The 23,274-nt window shown below is 27.2% G+C and overlaps 7 protein-coding genes and 1 non-coding gene across 8 annotated transcripts; 1 reads left to right on the forward strand and 7 right to left on the reverse strand.

Moving 5' to 3' along the window:
* Window positions 1-379: 379 nt before the first annotated feature.
* Window positions 380-1,549, reverse strand: VNE69_12098 (serpin-type proteinase inhibitor 7; the record flags this gene model as incomplete). The annotated part of the gene is made up of 1 exon (XM_065475186.1): window positions 380-1,549. One exon carries the CDS (start codon window positions 1,547-1,549, stop codon window positions 380-382), a length of 1,170 nt encoding a protein of 389 aa, XP_065331258.1.
* A 2,231-nt stretch (window positions 1,550-3,780) lies between these two features.
* Window positions 3,781-4,971, reverse strand: VNE69_12099 (serpin-type proteinase inhibitor 8; the record flags this gene model as incomplete). Its single annotated transcript, XM_065475187.1, has 1 exon — window positions 3,781-4,971. The coding sequence occupies one exon, from the start codon at window positions 4,969-4,971 to the stop codon at window positions 3,781-3,783; it is 1,191 nt and encodes a 396-aa protein (XP_065331259.1).
* A 2,655-nt stretch (window positions 4,972-7,626) lies between these two features.
* VNE69_12100 (serpin-type proteinase inhibitor 9) lies at window positions 7,627-8,814 on the reverse strand (the record flags this gene model as incomplete). The annotated part of the gene is made up of 1 exon (XM_065475188.1): window positions 7,627-8,814. The coding sequence occupies one exon, from the start codon at window positions 8,812-8,814 to the stop codon at window positions 7,627-7,629; it is 1,188 nt and encodes a 395-aa protein (XP_065331260.1).
* A 2,685-nt stretch (window positions 8,815-11,499) lies between these two features.
* Window positions 11,500-12,897, reverse strand: VNE69_12101 (aspartate-tRNA ligase (DARS1); the record flags this gene model as incomplete). Its single annotated transcript, XM_065475189.1, has 1 exon — window positions 11,500-12,897. One exon carries the CDS (start codon window positions 12,895-12,897, stop codon window positions 11,500-11,502), a length of 1,398 nt encoding a protein of 465 aa, XP_065331261.1.
* Window positions 12,898-14,320: 1,423 nt separating this feature from the next.
* VNE69_12102 (glucose-induced degradation protein 8 like protein) lies at window positions 14,321-14,932 on the reverse strand (the record flags this gene model as incomplete). The annotated part of the gene is made up of 1 exon (XM_065475190.1): window positions 14,321-14,932. One exon carries the CDS (start codon window positions 14,930-14,932, stop codon window positions 14,321-14,323), a length of 612 nt encoding a protein of 203 aa, XP_065331262.1.
* Window positions 14,933-15,075: 143 nt separating this feature from the next.
* Window positions 15,076-15,900, reverse strand: VNE69_12103 (ATPase-AAA-core domain-containing protein; the record flags this gene model as incomplete). Its single annotated transcript, XM_065475191.1, has 1 exon — window positions 15,076-15,900. The coding sequence occupies one exon, from the start codon at window positions 15,898-15,900 to the stop codon at window positions 15,076-15,078; it is 825 nt and encodes a 274-aa protein (XP_065331263.1).
* Window positions 15,901-15,933: 33 nt separating this feature from the next.
* On the reverse strand, window positions 15,934-16,004 carry VNE69_12903. The gene has a single exon. It is a non-coding gene; the product is annotated as a tRNA-Ala (tRNA).
* A 5,358-nt stretch (window positions 16,005-21,362) lies between these two features.
* On the forward strand, window positions 21,363-22,505 carry VNE69_12104 (serpin-type proteinase inhibitor 10; the record flags this gene model as incomplete). Its single annotated transcript, XM_065475192.1, has 1 exon — window positions 21,363-22,505. One exon carries the CDS (start codon window positions 21,363-21,365, stop codon window positions 22,503-22,505), a length of 1,143 nt encoding a protein of 380 aa, XP_065331264.1.
* Between the last annotated feature and the right edge of the window lie 769 nt (window positions 22,506-23,274).

Raw genomic sequence — 23,274 nt, forward strand, 5'->3', positions numbered from 1 at the left:
TATTTAATGACGTGGTGTTTGTTTTCTATTATTTTGAGATGAGGAATCTTATACTATTGAAAAACTGGAAAAAACAAATACAACGTTAAATAATACAAATAATTTGATAACGCAAATGTCATTACATTGATGAAACCCCGTTTTAACTTAATATAAGTACAACGCATAAAAAACACGTAATCTTATAGCTACTACACATCCATACATTGAATTCGATTTTTTAACGTCTTTGTATGAAGATTTGTTAGAAAGATTCATCCTCGCACCATATCGAAGAAAAACAATTATATATCCACATCTTCAGGACTTTTTGTTTATAACAAACATTAAATTAGATATTTAAGATAAAAAACTTGCTTTCAGTCAATAAAAAAGTTTATTAGTTACTTTCCCCCGAATATTTTCCCATAAAACATGGAATAAAAACCATTTCCCCGGGTTCTATATTATCTAACCATACCAAATCGACGATATAAAATAAAAACGGCTTGTTAAAAGTAATTTCTTTGACCGGCTCTGACTGCGTGAAATAAGATGAAGCATTGGATTCAATTTCTTTTACGCCTTTCTCACTGATGTCAACCATGGCAACATGTTTGAAGTCTTCCTTGGAATTTAAAAATAATGTAATTATTTTTTTAAATTCTTCGTTGCCGTTTTCTTTTTTAAATAACTTCTTGACAACCTCTGTTTTCATTTCGGATAGAATGTCGAATGTAGATTCGACTTTAAATTTTGGAATTTTAAGACAAACATTCCGTCTTTCTGATTTCGCCATTATATCGTGAATACCATTCCTGTTATCTTTTGTAATTAGTTTATGAACGTCCTGAAGACTCATATTATTTTTAGGTAACACTGCTATAAATCTCAAAGAATTAACTGAACATATAATTTCCACCATTTGAAAGTCTCCGGTTTCGATTTCCCACATTTTTTCAGTTTTTTGCATCATTGTTATTTCTTTCGATTCATTTTCGTTGATGTGGAATGTTTCTGATATTAATTCGCTTGAAAACGGGAATTTCCAAACATTTTTATATAGTGTTGTGTTCAATAACGTATTCCTTATATCATGATGACATATTTGTGAAAGTTTATTCAATTCACAGCCCGTCAAATATGTTACTGTATAGGTAATAAGTTTTGACAAATTTTCAATTTTTATGTTAGATCCGAATTCTTGAATTATTATTTTCTGAGATTTTAAAATCACATCAGAAATCGTGTTTATTAGTTTTAAATCCACATTACAAAATATAAAGTTATTCGTTTGTACATAGCTTTTTGATCTTTTTGCACTATAACATGATTCAATAAAAATGCGATTGATTCGTGAATTAAGATCTTTGAATTCTTGATTATAAATTCTTTTACATTGTTCTAAATCTTCAGCACTAAATTCTGGCCACTCATGTCCGGATAAATTTACGAATGCATTGATATAAATCCAAATTAAATTAACAACGGATAAAGGAGAGAATACTAAAGAATCTGTCGATTCTTGTAAAAGCTGGTTAAATAGATCATTAGATAAGTCTAAAACCATGTCGTGCATTTTATACGTTTTTAAGGATTAAAAAAAACATTTATAATTTTTAGATTAATTGATTTATTTGGCACATTTATAATAGAAATTTAATGATATACATTCCATTTTTTTAGTTTATTTTTTGAATAACTTTAATTTTATAGCTTTTCGACAGAAATATAAATTTTTTTTCAATGGGCACAACATTGTATATATATACCCATAAGCTACATTTTTTAAAATTTATTAAAATGTGATTGTGTAAAATAAATTAAGCAATATCCGCTTTGTTATGTCTTTTATTAGATACAATTTGTATCTAAATTCCTTATAATCATGTTGATTTCTTTGAGAAATTCAAACATATATAATATAATAAAAACTAAATAAATATTCATATAGATTTTGTAAGCTAGTTTACAAAGAAAAATTTTTATTTGTTGTTTAAATCCATAACTTATACATGTTAAATATCACTTTAATTTTTTGAAAAGTGCGAAACAAAAAAATTGGGTTAATCTAAAAACCACTCGTGATATTGTGGTAAACATGTCAACAAACATAAATGTAATGGAACCATAACTTTGCACTTATACTTTACAATATTTTTTTCGATAAACACCCAATTGTTATTAATTTTTGCTTTTAAAATTGTGCACTACGAGTATAAACTAATTGTTAAAGTGTTACAATAGAAATCAAAACTTAATAAATTAGTTGTTATCAATTGCAAAACTTTCTATGTATATTTGAGACATCAGCAAAAAAAAGTTATCAAAAATCGATGTAGTTTAGTTTTAATAAAACTTTACCTTCCAATTTGTAAGAGACTATCACAAATATAGAAAAGGGTTTTTCAAAACGCCACAAGCGTTGGCCTCCATAAGTGTTGATGCCGAATAACATTTGTTCTAATTGTAATACCTTAGTATTTTTACGAATAAGGCTAAAATTGTAGTTATCTCGATTAACAGCAAATATAGAGACTGTTATTAGATGCGTTATGAAGAAAAATGGCATTGAAATGTCATTTGTTGCAGATGATTGAGTATATAATGAATATAGCGCTATTATTTTGTAACATGTGTAAATATTAAAGTTTTAGGTTGACAAGTATAAATAAATTGTGCGCACAGATAGATCTGATTTTTATTTTTGATCATATTAATTTTGTAACTTATTTTAAAAAAAGAATAAATCAATATTTTTAAAACCGATTAATTATTTATTGTTTTTTGTACAAATTTGATAATTACATTTATTCTATTTTTATGATGTGTTCACATGTTAAAATCCTCGATTAAAATTGCATTATGTTCAATTCGTGCATTGAAATGCAATGCATACTATATAAAGTTTTTTTTCAAAGCACATGATTTTGTAAAAGTAGGCTTTATCGATATTTATGAATTGTTATGTGATTGAAAAAATATATTGATACTCAAAACAATGTGTCGCTATGCAACAAACATTTTTTTTCTATTGTTGGAATTTGTATATAACAGTATGACATGTTTATTAAAACGCTTCGTGGCATTTAATGCAATTTTATAGGTTCAATACACAAAATTGTTGATCAAAACGCACATCAATTTAGGCATGAAATGATATGTGTTTAGAAAAATCAAAAACAATTACGACCCAGACAATCATCTGTATTTTCATGTGGTCTCTTAAATTATATGAAGTTTCGATGTTAATTCTCGAAGAACCTTGGTATTTTAAATTAATAAATTGTAGACGTAATTCGAGATAAAAAAGATAAAAGCTCCGACGCAATGTAGTACCAAGTAAAATCGTGTGGAAAAAAGAGCGAATAGTGGTCTATTGTATTTATGAACCAGTACGATATGTTTTTTACAGACAATTCAACATACAAAAAAAACTATTTATGCTGCTAGATATAAAACGATCTACATATAAGAGGTAAATGTTTTTTTTATACCGAAGATAATTAAATGTATAATGACTCGCTGGATCAGGAACTTCTTTTTATGATAATTTTTAAGATTCACGTAAATCGAAAGGTTTCTTTTATCGGTATAAATAGACAAACTTGATTATTTTGGCATTAATTTGCGTAAAATAAGTTAGCAAACTTTCATTATATAAAATATAATTAAAAATTTACCGAGTTATAAGCTTTGAATAGGTAAAATACGTTTGTTGTCAGATCGTGTCCTCACATTTTTTTGCAATAAAACATTGATAATTTTTATAAATAAGCTTGAAATGTTAAATTCATTATTTTATTCAATATTTTCTCCAGAATATCTTCCCATAAAAATCGGTACACTACTAAATCTTTTTAATTCATCATCTAACGCTATATTTTCGACAATGTAAAATAAAAAGGGTCTGTTCAGTTGTATTTCCTTAAATTCATCTGACTCTGATGATGATGACATTTTTAATTCTATGTCATTTGCGCCATGATCATTAATATCAACCATAGCTATATGTTCAAAGTCGGTTTGAGAATTAATAAAAACATTTTCAAAATTTATGAAATTTTCATCAATGTTATTTTCTTTAAATATCTTTTTTACAGATTCATTTTTCATTTTAAATACAAGATTTAGTACCGATTCTACCTTGAAACTTGGCATTGTAAGTGTTAAGAAGTGCTCTGTTGCTTTTGACATCAAATCATTCAATCCATTCCTATTGTTTCCAGTAATTGATTTGTGGATATCAAAAAGATTTTTATCATTTTTAGGAAGCACTGCTATAAAATTCATACAATATATATTTAACGGCAATGTTACCGCTATAAAATCATCTGTTTCAAATTTTAACATTTTATCAGTTTTTTGCATCATTGTTATTTTTACAGTTTTATTTTTGTTAATATAAAAATTTTCATTTTCTAACTCCGTTATAAAGGGAATTTCCCAGACACTTGAATACAACACGGTATTTAAAATTTTTGTATTGAGATTATTACGACAAACATTTGGAATCTTGTTTAATCTCCATTTAACTTCAGAATTTATAGTTTGACTTATTAACTTTGATAGGTCTTCTGACTTCAATGATGATTGATATTCAGTAATAATTAGATTTGGTGACCTAGTAATTTTTTGATCGATTTCAAATATTAGGTTTGACTCGTCTTTACAAAATATAAAGTTATTTAGGTATACGAATCCTTCAGAATGTCCTTGTTCTAAAAACCAATTGGTTTTGTCAAAAATATTGCGAATTTGATGATTTATATCTGTAAATTCGACGTTATATGATTTTTTACGTTGAACAAAATTTTTAAGGTCAAAATCTAGACAAGTATCTCCAGCTATTTTTTCATAAACATTAAAATATATCCAAAGAAAATTAATAACCGAAAAAGGAGAGAACACAAAGGTATTTGTATTTTCCTGTAACATTTGATCATATATAACATCGGATATATCTAGCATCATATCGTGCAATTTATACATTATGGCTAAAAAAAATAAAAATATATAGTTTCAAAAATAAATTGACTGATTTGAACTGTAATTATAATTACCATAACAACTGAAAATATTGTGTAGAGTATTATGGTTCTATCAATCGTCCCTTTTAGGCCAAAAAATGTATTTATCGATTTTTGACAGCACAAGCAAAACGACCAACAAGTAAAAGAACAAACAGAATATATACAATAAATAATTTTCTTCTTTTTTTGAGAAAAAAATTCAAAACATTTCAATTTTAGGTTTTTGGATTAAAATTAAAATTCTAAACAGTTTCTTTATAAATTTACATGTATTAGCGAATTTTAAATATTATTTGTGATATCAATCATTAATTAAGAATTAAAAAAAAAACTTTGTATTTTTTACTAATTAAATATTTCTTCAAGGTGATTTTGACGTATGTAATAATTTGTAGATAATTATTTAATATGGCTAGCTCGTTGTGTTACTAGAACCGAACTAGTTATAACTTAACCATAGAGGACCATTTGTTACAAAATTATACTGAAGGTTGTAAGTATGTAATATTTGAATATTTGATATTTTTTAATATCAAAAAATTTGAAATGATAAAAAAATGGGTAAAATCATTTTATAAGATGTAATTTAGTTTTTATCGTAATTAGTTTTACTTTTTACCATAAGCTTTATAGCCTTATACGTCTATTTGTTGTTAACTATAAAGAAGCAATTAGTATATAATTATCATTTTTACAATATCAGCACAATTTTTTAAACATTATAATAGAGTTTGTAATTAATCTTTATACGCTTATTAACTAGTAAAAAATCATGGTTTTAATTCCAGGCAGTTTCCATATTGATTATAATTTTTGCAATATGTTAAGACAGTTTGGATTTGTAAATAATTATAAATAAATGTTATAAGATGCATCAACTAATGTTAAGGTTCGGCCTTTGATATGAAAATTAAGCTTTACACATATATATATATATAACATTGTTACATTGTATTTATAGAATAATATAATAATTTACAAATAAATCTAATTGATTTAATTTGAAAAATTTCATTGTCCGTAGTTTTCATGTCTCCATGTTTTATCATTGGAATAAAGCATAATGAAATTTGTTTTTTATAGAAAAAACAAATTGAAGATAGTTTCTAAAAAAATTATTAAGACAAAATAAGAGGATCAAATTTTTTTACGTTAAAAAATCGATTTCTGCCAATTTTTTATTTCAATTTGCACCGAGTATCACATAAAGTTTAATTACATATCTAAGCTCAAATACAACAAGTCTTAAAAATTTTGTATTATATTGAAGATTAAAATTACTATATCGCTTAAAGGAAAATTTTTATAGAATTATAATAACAATTTTTGCCCATTCTTAGCAAATAATGCCTACTGCTATACTTATATTTTGTTTACAACACCAAATTTAAGTTTTATAGATGATTTTTCTTCAACGCAATCTTTATCATCATTTTTCTATGCAAGTCTTAAACCTCCCTTTTCCAAAAAAGATTTAAAAATTTAATTATAGAATGTACAACAACGTTAAATTAGAAAAAGAATATAATAGATACAACAATTTATATATAAGAAATAAATTCCCGAGTAAAAATGTTTTTTAAATGCCGAATAAGTGTTCATTTAATCTTTTAACTTGATCCTGGCCGCGGATGACGATGCGTGTCATAAAAAGCAAAATATTTTTCTCATTAAAGTTTCCAGTTAATCTTGACACCATAATCTTTATTATTGTTTAATTAATGTTTTTTATGAAATCCATAGATAAGTATAATGCAATAAAAACCCTTCTGAAACGCTGCAGATTTTATGTAAATAAATAAGAGCCATGCATTGTCTGTTGATGATTGCTCCTTCGAATATTTTGTTCGATACTAGTCTCTCATAATCTAGGTCAATGTTACATCTTTCAAAAGACTATTTAGCTAATAAATGTTTTTAAAATTGCTTATTTTAAAGAACTTGTGCCAGTGAACACACATTGCATTTTGAAAAGGTATAATAAATTTTCTTGTGGGATATTGAAAAAAAATTGTTTACGTATCTCATATAGACGTTTATTAATGGGGATTTTGCCTATGTTGTGTTTTTTTTCTACTTTCAAATATTGTACAATACTTTCTTTTTTACAAATTTGTAATCCTCGTCGATTCCCCATGAAAGAGTATGTTATCTACAAAATCTAAGTCCTCGGCTTTATTTTTATCAAATATTGCCGGAATCAATTCATAAAACCTTATCATCTCCTTGCAGTATTTTGCGAGAAGATCATACTTTAACGAGTCTTGTTTACTTTCATATATACGAAATAAATTTTTTTAATTTTAATAGTCTAATCATTTTAAATGTATTTCTGTTAGCTTCAGACGTTCGCTTTGACGTTGCGTATTGCATATATGAGATCAAGTCCCCCGTGTGTGAAAAATTAATTTATAACTAAAAGATTTTAATCTAAATGTGTACTGACTATAGATATTAAACTTTAATTGATGAAATTTTGAAACTTATATCATTTGAATAAGAGAGATTCCAAAAAACGTGTTGGTAGCTAATCCGCTAGGCTCGGCGATAAAAATACTTGTCTTATTGATACTTAATTTGCAATAAAACATATATAAATTTGTTTAAAATGAATTTATTCAATATTTTCTCCAGAATATCTTCCCATAAAAATCGGCACACTACTAAATCTTTTAGCTTCATCGTCTAATACTATATTTTCAACAATGTAAAATAAAAAGGGTCTGTTTAGTTGTATTTCTTTAACTTGATCCGACTCTGATGTATCAGATGAAATTTCCAATTCTATATCATTTGCGCCATGATCATTAATATCAACCATAGCTATATGTTCAAAATGATTTTTTGAATTAGAAAAAATATTTTCAAAATTAATGAAATTTTCATCAATGTTATTTTCTTTTAATATTTTTTTCACAGGTTCATTTTTCATTTTAGATGCAAGATTAAGTACAGATTCGATTTTAAATTTTGGCATTGTAAGATTAATTGTATTTTCTGTTGCTTTTGCCATTATATCATTCAATCCATTCCTATTATTTCCCATGATAAATTTTTGAATATCACAAAGATTTTTGCCATTTTTAGGAAGCACTGCTATAAGATTCATACAGTATACATTTAATGGCAATCCAATTGCTAAAAAATCTACAGTATCATATTCGAACATTCTATCAATTTTTTGCATCATTGGTAATTTTACAGTTGTATTTTCATTGATATAAAAATTTTGCTCATCTAACACCGTTAAAAAAGGAATTTCCCAGACACTTGTATACAACACGGTATTCAAAAATTTTATCTCAAAATTCTTACGACAAACATCTGGAATCTTGTTTAACAACCATTTGGTTTTATTATTTACAGTTTGTACTATTAGATTTGGTATATGCTCAGTTTCTAAAGTTGGTTCAAATTCTTTCAAAACTAAATCCGGCGTATCAACAATATCTTGTTTAATTTTACTTATAAGGTTTAATTTTTTGTTACAAAATACAAAGTTATCCTGGTACACTAAACCTTCGGTTTGTTTTTTATACCATTGAGAAGATTCAAATATATTGCAAAACTCGATGTTTAAATCGTGGAATTCGTCATTATATGTTTTAATACATTGAATATAATCTTTAAATACAAATTCTGGACTCTCATGTTTGACAATTTTTTCATGAACATTAAAATATATCCAAAATAAATTAATAATGGACAAAGGAGAGAACACAAAGGTATTTGTATTTTCCTGTAACATTTGATCATATACTTGATCGGATATATCTAACATCATATCGTGGAGTTTGTACATTATGGGTATAACGATTAACAAAAATATATAGTTTTTATGACGTTTGATAGATTTGAAATATGATGTATATTTCAGTATAAACTTTGTAAAATGTAAAGCATCGTTTTTCGAATAAATTGAATTTATAAGATTTAGAAAAAATTAATAAATGGAATTTTGACACAACGAAGAAAAGTTATCGCGTATAATGTTATTGAGTTAAAGTCGGCTTTAGCAAAAAAAATTCAATATAGGATTTTTTGTTTTTGAATTTGTTAATTGTCAATACATAGTCAACAGTACGTTTTACCAATATAAATTAGTATGAAATGGGTTGTTTTAAAAATTAAAAGCATTTTATATTATTTTGATATTTTATATCAGAAAAGGTTCCAAAAAACGAAATTTTACTGATCGATGCCGTATCGAGCATGTCAAAAATAACTTTTATCGTGTTATCATCTAATAGTTTAGCTATTAGCTACGCTTTATAATTAAAATGTCATTATTAATGTCTTAAAATCAATGATATCTGCATTGGACTTTATTTTGTTTACTGATTAACTTGTTTGTTTTATAGAATTGCCCTTTATAGTGCATTCTTAATGTCGCAGACATAACAACAATATTTTTCTCTATTTGATTTTTTTTATGTATATGATAAATCATTATAAGTATTTTATTTTGTGCATCAAGAAATGTTTTCAATATATTGGTTTAACTCTATAAAAGTTATTCATTATTATAACTGCGCTAAAAGTGATAGTATTCTACCATAAAAATTTTATTGCATTTATAAATTCTTATAATTTTATACTTACAAGTTATTATAAAAAATTTAAGCCTCGCATTAATTTCGCATTTGATTGTACACGTATTTTTATAGCATTTCACAATTTACATACTTATTTTCTGGTAACAGTAGTCGCGCTATATATGGGACGCACCTATCTTAACTTTTGTTCCCTCTGTATTGTTTTACATGTTGCACATAGTGTATTTAAATGTCTGTTATTTTTTAATAAAAAACATGTCCCCATAATGATCTCTAGTAATCCTATCAAATCTGTCATATTTTTTTTATCACTTTGATGTCTTTATATTGATTACCTTTATAACAATTACATTTATAAACATCGTAATATCTTAACGATTTTTTTATAAGAGCCATTTACTTTGTAGATATTTTCCGCCTTTTAAAAACAAACTGAAGCTCTACTTTTGTATTTTTTTATTATAAATAAATTCAATATTTATAAAAACAGCAAACTAATAGTTATAAACGTATCCATAATATTTTTAGGCTCCTAAATGTTTTACCTTGAGTCACTATTTTTTAAAAAGTCATTTTTTGGTAAATAAACATTCATTCTTTGTTTTTTACCCGTGTATTTTATTATAAAAATTGTATAAAAACGGGTTTAATAGGTTTTATTTTGGGTAAAAAAATAGAATATAAAAACAAAAGGCCTGTTGGTATTATTTTTTGATGTTTTCTGGGACGACAAACGATTGATATTATTAACATATAGATCATTTATACCAACCATAGCTCATTTTTTTGATCTTCTTTAGCTTCTGAAAATTAAATTTAAAAGTTATTGGAAATTGAAACAACAATATTCTTTATTGAATAATTATGTAACATCTTTTCAAAAAAAAAATCAGAATAAACTTCATTTTAAATTAAAACTTTTTAAACTACAAAACGACTCTGATTTTCTCATCAAATTGTGTAGTCCATGCTTTTATCTCTTATAATTAGATTATGGACGTCTTATAAAATCAAATTATTTCTAGGAAGAACTGGTTTATTTGTAGAAACAACCTATAAAATAGTAAATTGACATCATTTGAAAAGAATATAATATAGATTTCTCATATTCTTTCGATTTTTTTGATCTTAGATATTACTGTCGTATTATTTTTGTTATTATAAAAATTTTAAATACTAATTTACTAAAAAAAATTCCAAAGACTTTAAAAAAAAAATAATCATCATCGCAGTCCTTATGGAGCTATGACTAATCTGCAAAAATTTAATTAATCGTATTTGGATATATGGTTACCCTTTTATATCATCAATTTCAGAGAACACTCAATTTTATACCATAATCAAAATCATAAATCCTTGTTTTTCGCGATTTTTAAATTTCATCAAAAACACAAGTATTAGTTTAGCTACTTATTACAAATTATAATATTCAACATTTCTTTTTTAATATAGTTTATTGGCAAAAGAAAGAATGTAAATTTCCCAATATATGACTTCAAATACTGTATAATAGCTTCATAGCTTATTTTTAGCTATATCTACTTCAAAAATCTACAAATTCATTAAAATAAATCAAAGTAATTTTTAATCGACAACAGAGAAAAAAACAATGAATTTAGAATACCCTTTAATATTTGATAATTATTTATTAAATATGTCTATCATCATACGATTTAAATTATTAATAAGATTGCTAAAGGCAAAATATGGCATTTTTTGATTTAAGTTAAATGACTTCCCAAATAAATGTTTAGATAAATTTAATCGTTTAAACTAATTACATAATTTAATATATAATCTTTAACTAAAGTTAAAATAATAAGCGGATAATAATATTGACAATTAATCCCAGTCATCATTAAACTTATAATTTTTTTCTAACAATAAAAATACTGTTAAAAATAACAGCAAATATATAAGATTAATTTTTATTAAGGGTATAATCTGTTGGGATCCCTAGGGAAAAGTGTGAAATATCTAATATCTTTCATACCAAAATAAGCCTTAATAAATCTTTCTAATCCAATTCCACATCCACCATGAGGAGGTGCCCCCATTTTAAATGCTTCAACATACCCTCCTAAACTTTCAACATTAATCCCGAAATTCTCAATATTTTCTTTAAGTCTTTTATAAGAATTGATTCTCTGAGCACCAGATAAAATTTCTTCTCCTCTTATGATAAAATCATAACTTTTTGTTAGTCCTGTATTTTTATCAACATCAGTATAAAATGGTCTGCAGCACACAGGATAATCTTTTATTACAAAGATGTCAGTATTCCATTTTCTCTTTACGATCTCACCTAACTTTTTTTCATTTTCGTTATTAAAATCATCTTCAAGTTTCATTTCAATGTTCTCTTCATCTTTTAACAATTTCATACATTCGACGTAATCCAAAATGACAGGTTTGTCAGTAAAAACGAATGGTTCAAAATCAAAATACTTTCCTATTGTTTCCAGTTCATTATTATAATTTTCTGATAAAAAAGTGAAAATATTTTTCATCAAGTCATAAATGAAATAAATAAGTGTCAGATAATTATCAGTAACTTCCATTTCTAAATCTAATCCTATAAATTCACTCAGATATCTATTAATATTACTTTCTTCCGCACGATAAACATGACCAATTTCATATACTTTTTTCAATCCACCAATTATACACATTTGTTTATAAAGCTGGGGACTTTGAGCCAGAGTAGCAGTTCTCTTGAAATAGTCAACTTTAAAACAATTTGCGCCGCCTTCGCTGGCTCCACCTATTAATTTAGGTGTTTTTACTTCAATAAATCCATTTTGTCTCAAGAAATCTCTAAATTTAAACATAACTCCGTCGATTATCCTCGTAAAGGCGTATCCTTGTGGTGATCTCAAGTATAAAGATCTGTTATCAAGACACAAATGATAAGCAACAGGACTCATATTAAATTTTTCTAATTCGGCCTTAGAATAAGACACGTCTTTATAGGTGAAAGGCAAGACTGCCTCACTTTCACTTATCAAAGAGAAAGATTTTACTTGTAATTCCATTGAATTTATAGAACAACTTTTTATTTTTTGAGCTACCCCACATAATTTGCCTTCTACTTCCATAAATGATTCATTATTGACTTTTTTTATTTCTTCATTTGTACTTAAAATACATTGTAAAGTATCATTCAGATCTCTAAGAGTAAGAAATGAAAACTTTTTACCCACTTTGGTATTCATTACAAATCCTCTTATTCTTATTTCTTTGTCAAGATATTCTTCTGTTAGATCTGATAAATTTATTAACGGCATATTAATGTTCAATTTCTCAAGGGAAGATTCTAGTTCGCTCATATTGGGGCAAATATTTTTTTTACCAATAAGATAATTTTTAATAGTATAGGTAAAAATAGACTTTGTTAGGCTGGAAATGGTATTTACTTTCCACTCGACTTATTTATCATATTTTTAGTCGTTTTTAATTTCAGTTTTATTTTATTGTCTTTTATAACGGACATTTTAATAAGGGTCGGAAAATACAGATAAATGTAAAATATTTCAAAATATATGATAGATTTAACGAGTTATTTGAAGTATTAGTAACGGACATCTCTAATATTGTTTTTTAAAATGGGGTTTTAAAGATTTTATTTAATTGATAAAATTTTATTATTTTAAGCTGAAAAATTTTAACAGCTTATGTAATACTAGCAAAACTATAGAGAATTAATAGAAAATCAAAATATTTGCAAAAAACATTAAGAAACACTTTTGTTGGATTATTATGTTATATAGGAAGTAATACACATGACGTAAAGGATAAAAGTGACTTTAGCATTATTTAAATTTACCAGGCTATACTAAAATGACATTATAGTGCATACTTTATATTTATTCAATCCTAAAAATTTTCTCAACAATGTTTAATTATTATGTGTAGCTAAGACAGAACATGTATGTATTTAAATAAATCAATTCTAGTATTTGAATATATTTATAAAATCACAAATCTTTTCATTTTGTCTTATTTCGCTACTTATTTTATAAATTTGCAAATATTTTAAACTTCTGCAACTGTTAATAAAATAAGCAGAGTTATTATTTATCTCATAAGCATTTTATGAAGATTTATATAAAAATATAATGAATAACATAAGACACAAACTTGTATTATAAATTTAGTAGTTCTTTGCTTTTATAGAATAATTTTTGATAAATTTGACATTTTTGCTTTTTAATTTTTTGAGTTTTCAAAATACTAAAGAAAAAGTAATTTCTTAGAAATTCATGAAAAAAATAAAAAAGTGTTAGTAACCAATAATAAACCATTTTATGCTACATTTTTCTTTCTCCCCACAATCGTGTTTTTGTAATTATCTATAAATATAATTTTTTCTTTTACCCTCACGTCGATTTTACTATTCAGAATCGTTTGTTTAGTTCATCGAGTCAGCATTGTGAAAGCAATGAAAACTATAAAACTAGGATGAAGAGTAAAGACAGCTATCCAATTTTGAAATTTAGAAAGAACTTGTTCTTTCTTACTGATGATAATTACTAGTATTTAGTATATGGGTAGCTGTGATCTGACTAGTTCCTTATTTAATTTTTTACCAAGCAAATTCAATGTAATTTCCACTTTAAATGTGTTTTAAGCAATACGAAAAGACTTCTTCTACAATGATAAAAATCTATAACAATATATATTTTAAGTTACAAATATTAAGATGTATATTATATTTATTACAATTTCATACTTTATTTACAATTTATGGTTTTATTTCTCTAATATTCTCTCTTTAAAATCCGTAAATTTGTTTTTCTTAGATAAAACATTTTCTTCCAAAACTATTCCTTTTATAATTTTCTCTAATTCATTTTCCTTTGCACTGATATTTTCCAGTATAAAATAATTAACATTATCTGCCAACTCAACACGCTTTTCTTGTATATCTACATTAGTACTATTAAATATCAAATATTCCAGAAAATCTTCTACTTCTTTTTCATATTCAAGTGCCAATTCTCCAAGTGCTTCTCTTAAGAATTGTATTACTTCTACTTCATCTTTAATAAACTTTAATTCGTATGCTTTATGACATGTTATATTTACATAGACTTCTTTATTTCTATATATACTTATATCTAGCTCATTAAGTTCTTCAATTGCTTTTTCTATATTTCCGCTTTCTATAAGGTCTCGGATCTTCGACCTCAAGAGAAATAAAGGAGGAAATGTAAAATCCATGTCTAAATCTTTGGCGTAGTTTATGCACAGATTTCCGTAGCCCATGTGCATGAAATAATCAAATATTAGAGAGTTGTATTTTGATAAGTTCCCCAGCGACTCGACTTCTGTATTAAAGAAATCATTTATAGGAATGAGCATAATTAAGGGCACAAAAAAGGGAACATATTTAATAACAATAACTAACCTAATAAATTATCAAATATAAATTTAATTTGTTAATACAGAGTTAAAAATGCATTTATAAGACTTGTTAATTTTTTTATGCTTTTTAGTTATTTTATTCAGGTTGAATATTTCTTAAATTCGGTACACAATTTCGTACACACAAAATGCTCTTCATAAGCCCAACTTTGGATTTTTACAAATTTGTTTGTTTTGTTTTTATAAGAAGACGAGACTGCATAAACAGCATAATCTAAAAATTCCTCCATCTGATAATCAGCCAGTGAAATTGACTCATAAGCAAAATATAAAGAGTCAAGTCTCAGATGGAAAAGGGAATTTGTAAATATATATTTAAGAATCTTCTTATCATAAGAAATAGATATTCTTCTATTTCTACTACCATACAAATTGTTTAAGACTTTGTAGATAGAAAGAGAAGGCTGATAAAAATCAAACTTAGAAAAAGGCAAAGAATGAAAATTCCCAGTAAAATTCTGTATTTTTGTACAATAAGACAAAGTGATACAGAGCCCTTTGTTTAGTGATTTGTGCATGTAAGGAAGTAGACGAGTTTCTATTATTAAATTAGTCATCTGATTAATTTTAGATTTATTTCTTATGAAATATTCCAGATCGTCAATATCAGTCAAACATATCTTGGATTTTGTTAAAAGTTTATTTTTGTATAAAGTGACATCTTCAATATATTCAGGAACAAGAGACAAATCTTTTAAGACTGAATTGATAAATGTAGATTTTAAGCATCCTGATGGGCCAGAGACTACGATAATATTGTCATGTCTATTTTCTAAAGCGCGCTTGAATGACAAAAATTTGGATTTGGAAATAGTAGAAAGTCCTGAAGACATGGAATTTGAAAAGTCGCAGTCTAAAGAAGAGAAAGAAAAATCAAAGTCATCTGAAATTTCATCTTGATGCATAAAAAGGGGATACTAAAAATATAAAAATAAAATTGGAGCCACCAGGAATCGAACCCGGGCCTACTGCTTGCGGAGCAGCCGCTCTACCGCTGAGCTATGACCCCATAAAATAGGAAGAAATTTATATTTAATCGGCACATTTATCGTGTAGAAGAAATGAATCTCATAATAACACAGATATGTTTGTAACCAATGCATGGCCTTTTATAATCTGCATTATAAATTTATAGAAGGGAGAAATTATTAAAAAAGAGACTTAACGATTTATTTTGAATAATACAAGAAGATGATATATACGTTGATTAAAAGGTATTTGATGAGCACAAAGGAACTGTAAAAGATACTCATAGTGACACCATGAGAATTACATGCTTAGATCGAATGTTTCCCCAAAAACGACCCAAATCCCAAATTTGTTGAGTATGTGTCTCAAGATCGTTAAGGATTATAAATTGGTGGGTGGGTTCACATTCGTTTGCGCCATCATTGTAATTTGTCAAAATGCGGCATCATGTGCTCCCCATTGATCATAACAGAACTAGAAAATACATTATCTTGTATCCCCTCAAAAGAATAGCAGTATTTCTACTAGCCATAGGACATGTAAAGCACACTGATTCTAAATTATTCAAAGTTTTTTACATAAACTTAACTTCATTTTCAAATTTAAAAAAACTCCTCTGTTTTAACAATGTTCGTTCTTTTTTATAGGGGTTAAATTTTCAGCGCATGTTCATTTATCCAATGCGGGTTCCAAACGGCCATACACCAAAAAAACTAATAGACATAAAATGTGCTGGAAAAATAATAAATAAACACAATGAACGACGAAAGACTCATGATAGCGTTTCATGTATAAATATGGTTAAGTTATATATAACTCCTGCATGTAAGCGCGTTATAAAAAAAAGGTAGTCGAAAAGGCAACATTATAGTCTCATTCTTCGGATATGTTACAAAGTTAAATGCATTTTTATAAACAATTGACAAAATACACTGAATCTTGACAAAATATTTCTAATGAAAAACATCTATAGTTTAGAAACCCAAGACGATGATATATTGATAATTTACAATAAGTTTTTGAGATTTTGACAATTGCAAAAGAAATTTAAATAATGCGTAAGTGTAAAATCAATATGAACAGCATGGGGCAAAAGGAGGACAATGAACTGGAAATCTGAGTTTACCCAGCAATTGTCCAAAAATTAAACGAAAAAAAATGTCGTATTGCAGGACGAAAGCGAATTTGTAAATATAGTGTAACCTCTGGCCGTATTGTCTGATATTATTGCTGCATAAAACACTTGTGTATTTACTATGTTCTTTAATTTTGTCTTATTATTTTGATCATAATTCTTAAAAGGATTTTTTTATACCATAAGTTGCTGCAAATCTGGTCTCGTATTCCTTTTTGTATGCTGGTCTATAATGCATACTTACTTAGATCTGTCAATAAAGATATTTTCTATGAGAACTGGGTGAAATAATGTAAAATTTCGCTAGTACTATATTTATGGTGTGATTTTATACCTTAAAATATCACATGTGACCAGTATTTCAAAATACATAATTTCATAAATCATATGAGGTAATAGTTGCAATAATAAAGCTCATTACCAAAAATTAACATGGTTTAGTATACGAAAAATCGTTTTTTATTATGTACATAATATAAGTGCTTAACATAATTGGGGTTTAATATTATTACTGATTATAACATCCCCCCTCCAGACGGTTAGTCTCCTTCAACATACTTTAAATCCCCTACACCCTTAAGATCATAATGCCTTTTTTTCACCAACCTTCCATTCTCTAATCTCACTATATATGAATCCCCTGGACATAGCTCAATCACTCTTCCCATGTCTAAAAATCGGCCCTTACTATACTTACTACATCCCTTTAAATTCTCATTCTTGGCAACCCTAACTATCTGGTTCCTTTTGAACTTTTCTCTAAACCAACTTTTGAACTGTTGCGCATACTTTCCCTCTGGACTATTCTCCATACTAACATTTCCTGTATTATCGGTTAAAGCTTCTACTGGCGTACACTTAATACCAGCATGAAAACTTAAATTATATTTCTCAATAGCTTCATAAACCTTGTTCTCGAATTGCTCTTTTTGGCTCTTTAAAATACTATCTCTTACAGTTCTAATAACTCTTTCTACTCTTCCATTACTTCTGTGCGACTCAACGCTGACCTTTCTATGACTAATATCCAAATTTCTACATAGCTCGGTAACTTTTTCGTTGCAAAGCTCTTTACCATTATCCGTAATGATTTCCTCTGGTTTTCTACCCTGTTTACACAAATCCTTGATAAATTCGGCAATTCCAGATGCGTGCTTGCTCTTCAATACTCTGCCCCATAATCTCCTTGTAAAGTAATCAACTGCCAAAACAATAAACGCTTTCTCATCCCTAAATTCTATTAAATCTAAGCCAACCTTCTCTAAATATCTTGTCGTGTTCACTAAATCAGTACCGCCACTCGTTTTTCTATTAAAAATCTGACAAGTCTCGCAATTCTTAAGGACCTTTTCGATCTGATCCTTAATTCCTGGCCAATAATACTGTTTCCTCAACTCATAATATACCGTTGTTCTGCTTCTGTGGCTCAAATTTACATGACAATCCATTATTAATCTCTCTCTGTCTTGTTCCAAAGGCATCTCGCCTTCTCTACCACTATCAAATACCCAGTATTCTTTACCTTCTACAATTTTTACATGCTTATTTCTTTTCCCTTCTTTTTGTCTATCACGGCGTGTTTCATTTCTCTTTTTCTTTGCATCTTTTTCTTTTGTATATACCCTACTTAGCGCATCGGCTACGACCATATTTTCTGGAGTTCTATATTCTATCACGAAATCAAATTCCTGAATCTTCTCGACCCATCTATTAATTCTAGCATTCTTAAAGTCGGGCTTGTTTCTTATTTCGCCCAACGCTTTATGATCAGTTTCTATTCTAAAGTTCCTACCTCTTAATTCATATTCAAACTTTTTAACGCCCCAAAAAATTGCGTACATTTCTTTTTCTGATATACCATAATTAACTTCCGTAACGGTAAACTTCTTAGACGCCCACTGTACTGGCACCCATTCTCCTTGATTTTATTTCTGTAACAGTACTGCGCCCATACCTACATTACTAGCGTCAGTCCTCAACAAAAATTCTTTATGATAGTCTGCTATTTGCAGCTTTCCTAGGCCTTTCAATACTTCTTTTAAATTATTAAACTCGTTTTTCATATCATCCGTCCACTTCCAATTATCATTCTTCCCTTTTAAACTATCTGTCAACCTAACTGTCAATCCAGCGTAATTCTTAATAAAATCTCTGAAACAACCCGTCATTCCTAAAAATCTTCTTACATCTGACACGCATGTTGGTATCGGAAACTCTAGGGCTTCATTTTTCTTTATCTCTGACGGTATTATATCTTCTCCATTTAAAGTGACTCCCAATAATTTAACTTCCCGTTGACAAAACTGAACTTTATTTGCATTCAGCTTCATATTGTTTTCCTTCAGTCTATTTAATACCCTTTTCACTAATTGCTCGTGTTCTCCTATCGTTCGGCTGTACAACACAATATCGTCCATATACACCTCTAATCCTTTGCCTTTCATATCTCTAAAAATCCTATCCATAATTCTCTGCAATATCTGCGGGCTATTCTTATATCCCATAACCATAGAGTTCCATTCATAAACCTTGCCATTAAAATCAAACGCCGTCTTATGTTTATCCTCCTCCTCTATCTCAATACTATAGAAGGCCTCTTTAAGTCGAAAACCGTCATATATTTTGCACCTTGTGTAGCTCTTACAACATCTCTTATGTTAGACAATCTATACTCGTCCTTTTGTACAATATCGTTCAATGCCATCAAATTACTAACCAGTCTTATATCACCATTTGGCTTTCTGATTGACCTTATAGGATTCCTCCAACTTGAATTTGACTCTCTTATCACTTTCCTTTTTAATAAATCTTCTAGATGTAGCTCTGTATCTTTTATCAACGCCTGCGGAACCATTTGTCCCTTTTTAAATACCTTCATACCCGCTTCAGTATTAATTTTACATTTTTCCAGTTTACAATATTTTATCTCCTCTTTTCCTAACTTAAAAACCTCTCCAAAACTCTTAGCATACTTATCTAAATTTAATCTGATTCTCTTACTCTCCTCTTTAACGGCATATTCTTTTTGATTTTTCTCAAATTTGACTCTAAGTCCTCTTTTTGATCTTCTAAAATCTCGCTCCTGACTTGACTCTGATTCACTACCTACTTCCATTTTGCAACTGTTATCCTTGTTATTCTTTTTATAATAATTATCTCTATTAATCTTCAGTCTGCATTCAAACACCCTATGCCCTTGTCTATCACAATAGAAGCATCTCGGTACTCTCGATTTTTGTCTTGGTTGTTCTCTACTAATTTCTTCATTTATAGTCCTAGAAATAATTTTTCTCATTTCCTCATATATCTTTTCTTTTTCCTCTACTTCCTTAATCCTTAACAATAGCTTCTTCCTTATTCCTTCAATATTTTCTTCCTTTTTGATATTTCTCACAATAAAATCTTTTAAATCCATCGAAGCCAACTTGAACAGCTCACTCTTCCATTTCACTCTATCTACATCTCTCAAATCCAATTCATACAATATACGCTCTAACTCCTGTAACATCTTTCTGACCACTTGGCCACAGTCCTCTCTTGTGAACTCTTCTTTAGGTATCGCCCCCATATAAGTGCTTAACATAATTGGGGTTTAATATTATTACTGATTATAACACATAATAAAAAAATTTTGGTCAAAATGTTATGTATCAAAATGGAATTTATCTTAACATGTTTAAAATTCTAAATTATAAAATATATATATATTTTATGCCAGGATTGATGTTCCTTAAAGAAAGTTGTATGTTTACCACTTAACATGTAAACTTAAGTTCCAAACTCTAAATAAAAACCAAGAGCAAAAAAATTGGGCGTCAGAAAAATTCATATAATTTTGAAAAAATATTGTATATTTACATTTATTTTATAGTTTTGTTTTCCTTTCTTTGTAGGCTGTCAAACTATAATTGACATAAGAATATATGATTTGTTATCTTATAGACAGATGATGTATCAAAGACCTAAGGTATCTAAATACAGCCTAAACCATGTGCAAGAATATTTTGCTATTTTATGTATGTGTTAAAAAAAAGCTAAAGTCAATATCTCGTAAAACATGGCAAAAAATTAAAATTTGTAAACTATTATCTTTATAAAATACTTATGTAGATTTGATAATCATAAATGCCCTACTCTCGTAAACTAGTCATATTTTTTATTTTAATATATTGTAGACATGATATCATTGCATTTCTTTTAATAGGCACCTGTCAATCATATTAAAAATTTTAAGGTTTAAATTAGTTTTTTCTCCCCATTTAAATGAATACATTTAATAACATGATGCTAGATATATCTAACACTATGTTTTATGGGCTTTTACAAGAATCAGAAAATACACTTGTCTTCTCTCCGTTGTCGGTTATTAATTTACTTTGGTTGTATTACAACGGATCTGAAAATCTAAAAGACAGAAATGAATATGATTTAAAATCTTATAATCGAGAATTTAAAGATTTAAATGAAAAAATTTGCAATATTTTTGAAAGTACTCATTGGTATAAAAAACAATCCAAAGGATTTGTGTACATAAATAATTTCGTATTTTACAACAAAGACCTGAAACTTATAGATAAAGAAATTTTTACGTCGACAAATGTTAAATTACAAGAATTTAAACAAGGCATTAAGGCAAAGACTTTATCAAAACTAATAAAACGAACAGTGAATAAAACCACCAAATGGAAGATAAACGAAATTTTGAATATCAAAAATAATGTGTTAACTGCAAAAAATTTGAATACTGCACAATATAAAAGTGTCTGGAAAACATTTTTCTCAAATGTGCTAGTACATGAAAATTTTTATATCAGGGAAAATAAAATAATAAAAATTCAAATGATGCAAAAAAAAGACAAAATGTTAGTATTAGACACAAATGATTTTATAGCAGTTGGTGTGTCATTAAATATAGCAAATTTGAAATTTGTCGCAGTACTTCCTAAAAATAATAAAAAGCTACAAGATATTCATTATGAAATAAATAAAGATAACATTTATGGACTTCATGATATGATGGCAAAAGCAGAGAGGAATATTGTAAATCTTAAAATGCCTAAATTTACAGTAGAATCAAAATTTGATATTTTTAAAGAAATGAAAACAGAGGCTATTGGAAATAAAGCAGAATTTACAGATTTGTTAGAAAGCTTTTTAAAGTCTGAAAATGACTATGAACACGTCGCAATGGTTGATATTAACGAACAAGGCGTTAAAGAGAAAGATTCATCATCAGATATGTCAGACGACGACGAAGAAGAACTAAAAGAAATAATATTGAACAGACCATTTTTATTTTATATAGTTGATTCAGTTTTTGTTAATCTTGGTTTATCTAGATCTGTCTATACACCAATATTTATGGGAAAATATTCGGGTAATAATAACGAAAAAAATTTGCTTTAATTAAAATAAAAATCATCAATTAAAGATTTTTACTAATTTTTACTTTATATAGAATTTTTTTTAAATAATAATTATCAATACCTATATTATTAATTAGTTTATATTTGTAATATTGTTAATTATATCTTGTTTGTTAATACATAATGAACTTATACATAAAGAACATATCATTAGAATTTATTATTGTTTTAATAAACAAAATATTCGGCATTTTAAATTTTTTTCACAAAATTACTACATGCACATAAAACACATTGTCACTCGTAGTGGGAGATGCTCTACTAGCTGCTAGCCGGATTTAAATAATTTACATTTAAAAGCAGTAGATGTTTTATTATTTTTAATCGCTTGGCATAGATCTGGAAAAAATCACTTTGATAGTTTATTTCTAATAGGCGTTATTAATCTTATAAATACGTCTATCATATGCAATTTCTCAGATTATGACATAACATGCAACAAACACTTTATGATTAGTCATCTGTCTGTTGATGATGACGAATTTGTTTGTGTCGATGGCTCAGTCGCATTGAAATATGTTGATCATTTTCAAATATGCACAGAAAATATATTTCTTGCATTAAATATTAATATTATCATTTCATAATCATATTATACCGTAAATTTTAATGTATCAATGAACAAGAATAATTTAATTTAACACAAGTCATAACTTATGAAAAAAACTTACGTATTATAAAAAAATCTTTGATTTTATGTATAATTACAATACAAATTATTGCGATAAATAAAAGGTTTATTTCATATC

Source organism: Vairimorpha necatrix, chromosome 12 (assembly GCF_036630325.1).
Source record: "Vairimorpha necatrix chromosome 12, complete sequence".
NCBI classification, from domain to species: Eukaryota; Fungi; Microsporidia; family Nosematidae; genus Vairimorpha; species Vairimorpha necatrix.